The 3,367-nt window shown below is 44.8% G+C and overlaps 1 protein-coding gene across 1 annotated transcript; it reads left to right on the forward strand.

The window, feature by feature from the left end:
• Positions 1-381: 381 nt before the first annotated feature.
• fam43b (family with sequence similarity 43 member B) lies at positions 382-2,715 on the forward strand. Its single transcript, XM_082517739.1, has one exon. It carries the CDS (start codon positions 579-581, stop codon positions 1,584-1,586), a length of 1,008 nt encoding a protein of 335 aa, XP_082373865.1. The 5' UTR covers positions 382-578; the 3' UTR covers positions 1,587-2,715.
• The last annotated feature ends 652 nt before the right edge of the window (positions 2,716-3,367 follow it).

Consider the following 3,367-nt stretch of genomic DNA (forward strand, 5'->3'; position numbering starts at 1 on the left):
AATAAGGGGTCTTCACTGTGCAACACTTGCAACATCGATCCAAAACACTTGCATCCTCAAGCTGTTAATAGGATAAGATAATTCCGCTGATCCTGCTTAAACAAATCACACTTAACAAGTGACTTTTACAACTCATTTAATAAGTAGTTACCTAAGAGGGAATACTTGTTTTTCTCATGTTTACAAGAAACATAGATAGAGTGATAGCTCAGTGCAAAGCTGGATGGATAAATAGTGCTTTGGGACTGAGCCATTTGGAAACAAAACAATAAAGCAGGGAGGGGGTTGAGAGTGCCCGAGTGCCGGGCTAAGGATCCTGCACTGATCAGCGCTGCATGATGCAGAAAACAGATGAGAAAGAGGAGGAGGAGGAGAGGAAGGAGGAGCGAACTGGGAACAGACTGGCTGAGGCTCGCAGCTCTCAGTCTCTTCTCTGTGCTTCGCCAAGCAGCTTCTCTGTGCTTTCCTCTTTCTCTCTCGCCCACATCGGCTTTAATACTCTTCTTGCCTGAGCTTACAAGAGGAAACGTAGCAACAGAGGGGCTCGCTCACTCGCTCGCACCAACTTCGCCCACGCCATGCTGCCCTGGAGAAGGAATAAGTTTGTTCTGGTGGAGGATGAGGCGAAGAGTAAACCCAAGAGCCTGGGGACTGGACTGACATACCACTCCATCCTCTCTTCTCTGCTGCGCTCCTGTCCTGACTTGCTACCCGACTGCCCCTTTGACTGGGTGGGTAGCATCTTCCACACAAAACGGCAAAAGGTTGAACTGAATAAAGAGGAGCCGGTTTATAATGTGCGCTACTTGGGAAGTGTGGTCACCATTACGGCAAAGGGAGATGGCTGCACCCAGGAGGCGGTGGCCAAAATCTGGGCGAGGAGCAACTATGGGGACCAGAGTGTCAAGATGAGGTTAACAGTGGGACCACAAGGGATCCGGATGAGTGCCGACAAATCCGGGAAAAAGAAACCCATCCATCTTTACTCCCTGAACAGGATCACTTATTGCACCGCTGACCCGTGCCGGCCCAAGATCCTGGCTTGGATTTATAGGCACCAGGTCAAGAACATGGCGGTGGTGCTCCGGTGTCATGCAGTCCTGGTTAGTAAGTCGGAGAAGGCCCAGGCAATCGCCCACAGCCTCTACCAGAATGCCACCTCCGCCTTCAGCGAGTTCAAGCGGCTGAAGCGTCAGAGTGATTTCCGGCACTGCCAGCAGCAGCTGCTCGGTGAGGAGGCAGTGCCCCTGATGCCTCTGAGGAGGCTGCTGAACGGGCAGTGCCACTACAGACCGCCTGCCGACAACCCCGGGACTGCCACCCGTCTCTGCTCCATCACAGAGGAAGAGGAAGAGGAGGAGGAATGTGAGAAGGAGAGCAAAGATAGAAAGGAAGAGGTGAAGGAAGCGGAGGAGGATGTAAAGGAGCAGCAGGACAAACAGAAGGTTTTAACGACAAACACAGACCCGACTCAGTTATTATCAAAGTTGGACATTGGGGATATTGCTCGACTGGAGCAGTGCCAAATCAACTTTGTCAGTGACAGCAACAACAATACATTTACCTTTATAACCTCTCTGGTGTGACTGTAACACAGTTTAAAGAGTGCAATTCTGCACTACAATGACACATTCCTCTCTCTGCCCTTCACTGGTACCCCACTCAGGCTCCCTCCTGCCCCAACCATGTAATGCAAAGTGTTTACCAGAAACTTCTCCAACTTACCGGGTGGACAAGAAGAGGCAGACGATCGTTTGTGGGAGTAATTCCTACTCTGCCCGGATGCCTTGGATTCGGGCTTGACTGTAGCAGTTTGGGAAACTGCATGTTTACACAGGAGGGCTGGTGATGCACAGACTAACAGCAGCACAATGACAAATGAGGACACTGGGTTCAGAAAACACGGGAGTGCTGAGAGACGCTGAGATCGCTGACATTTGTGTCACATATTGATTGCAGCACCGATCAGGATGTAATTAGTAGACCTCTGTCTCTTATTTTTGTGAGTATATTTCAAGCCTCGTTTGTAAACAGGGTCATTTTTTGGACTGACTTGTGATATTTTTCAGGGAGGTTCTTTGTAAATTTGTGTAACTTTTCTAAAATGACAATCCTCATTAAAATGACTCGCAGACTGACCTTTCCCAGCGAAGAAGTTTATTACGGTTTTACTAATGATAGCAGCCGACTAATGAATAAGGCTATAATTTAGGAGGCAAGCCATTGAGTCGACATGTTTATTGCTGCCATTTGTTAAGGTCCTTATCATTTATGCATGACAAGTCAGCAGTAACCTTTTTCGTGCTGAGCTATTGTCTTTTTTCTCATGACATCTTTGATCCTTTGGCTTTTAAAATGAACACTGTGATAAATGCGTGACCAGGGACTATTACATAACTGTTCATGCAGCATTGATTAATTCTTATAATGCATCTTTTAAAATATATATTTATGATTTGCTAAAGCAAAAACAAACTGTTTGCCACTGCTCTGCCCGTCTTAGTTTTGCTAATGCAGTTTTTCCATGAGCCCTTGCAAAAATGCAAATGACCCTCACTATTGAACACAAGTGTTTGAAATATGACTGTAGCTGATTTCCTGTTGATAATATCTGTGCTACTGTCCCAAGATGCATTGTGATTACTATGAGATGAAGCTATTTATTTTCCAAATATGATGAATAAAAATTACCCTTGCTTGGGTTTCCTTCTTGAATCTCAGGAGGAGTGTATTTCAAGATGGTATCAAAGAGATTATTCAAATGAATGCAACTGCTCAGCATTCCACTAGTGTACATTTGCATGTTTGTGATGTGAAAATATGTCTTACCATCACGTCAAACACAAGAGAACAGCCTATTTACATCCGATTAATCTGCTTTCAAACTGTATAGAAGGATAAATAAATGTTTTTGCCACAGAAAAGACAACTTTCAGCTGCCAGTTTCATTAGATGTTAATGTGGTTTGATAAATTTCTGCAAGCCTCGCAGTGGCTCTGCATCACTTAACCCTAAGGGGAGCAATTAATCAGTGGGCTGAATTGTTCAGAAAAGGAACATAAAGCACCTGCCTCGACAGGACGGCTGTCAGGCTCCGACAGTAACGAGTGATCCAAAACGGGGACCAGGAAGTTGACTTACTAATCAAGCATATTGCTGCCAAAATCAGCTATTTCTAATGAAGGAAGAGAGTTTAACCGGGTTTACTGGGATGATATGTAACTATACCATGTTTGGATTATATCACCATAAAAATAATAAATATATTAACGTTGAAAAGCTAGTAACAGTTAAACAATTCATGAATTCATGTCAGGTATCAAACATCAAAAGCCGTTTGAGCTGACTTTTCTCATTAGAGATTCTA

This window comes from Aulonocara stuartgranti, assembly GCF_965226115.1.
Source record: "Aulonocara stuartgranti genome assembly, chromosome: 20".
Lineage (NCBI taxonomy): Eukaryota > Metazoa > Chordata > Actinopteri > Cichliformes > Cichlidae > Aulonocara > Aulonocara stuartgranti.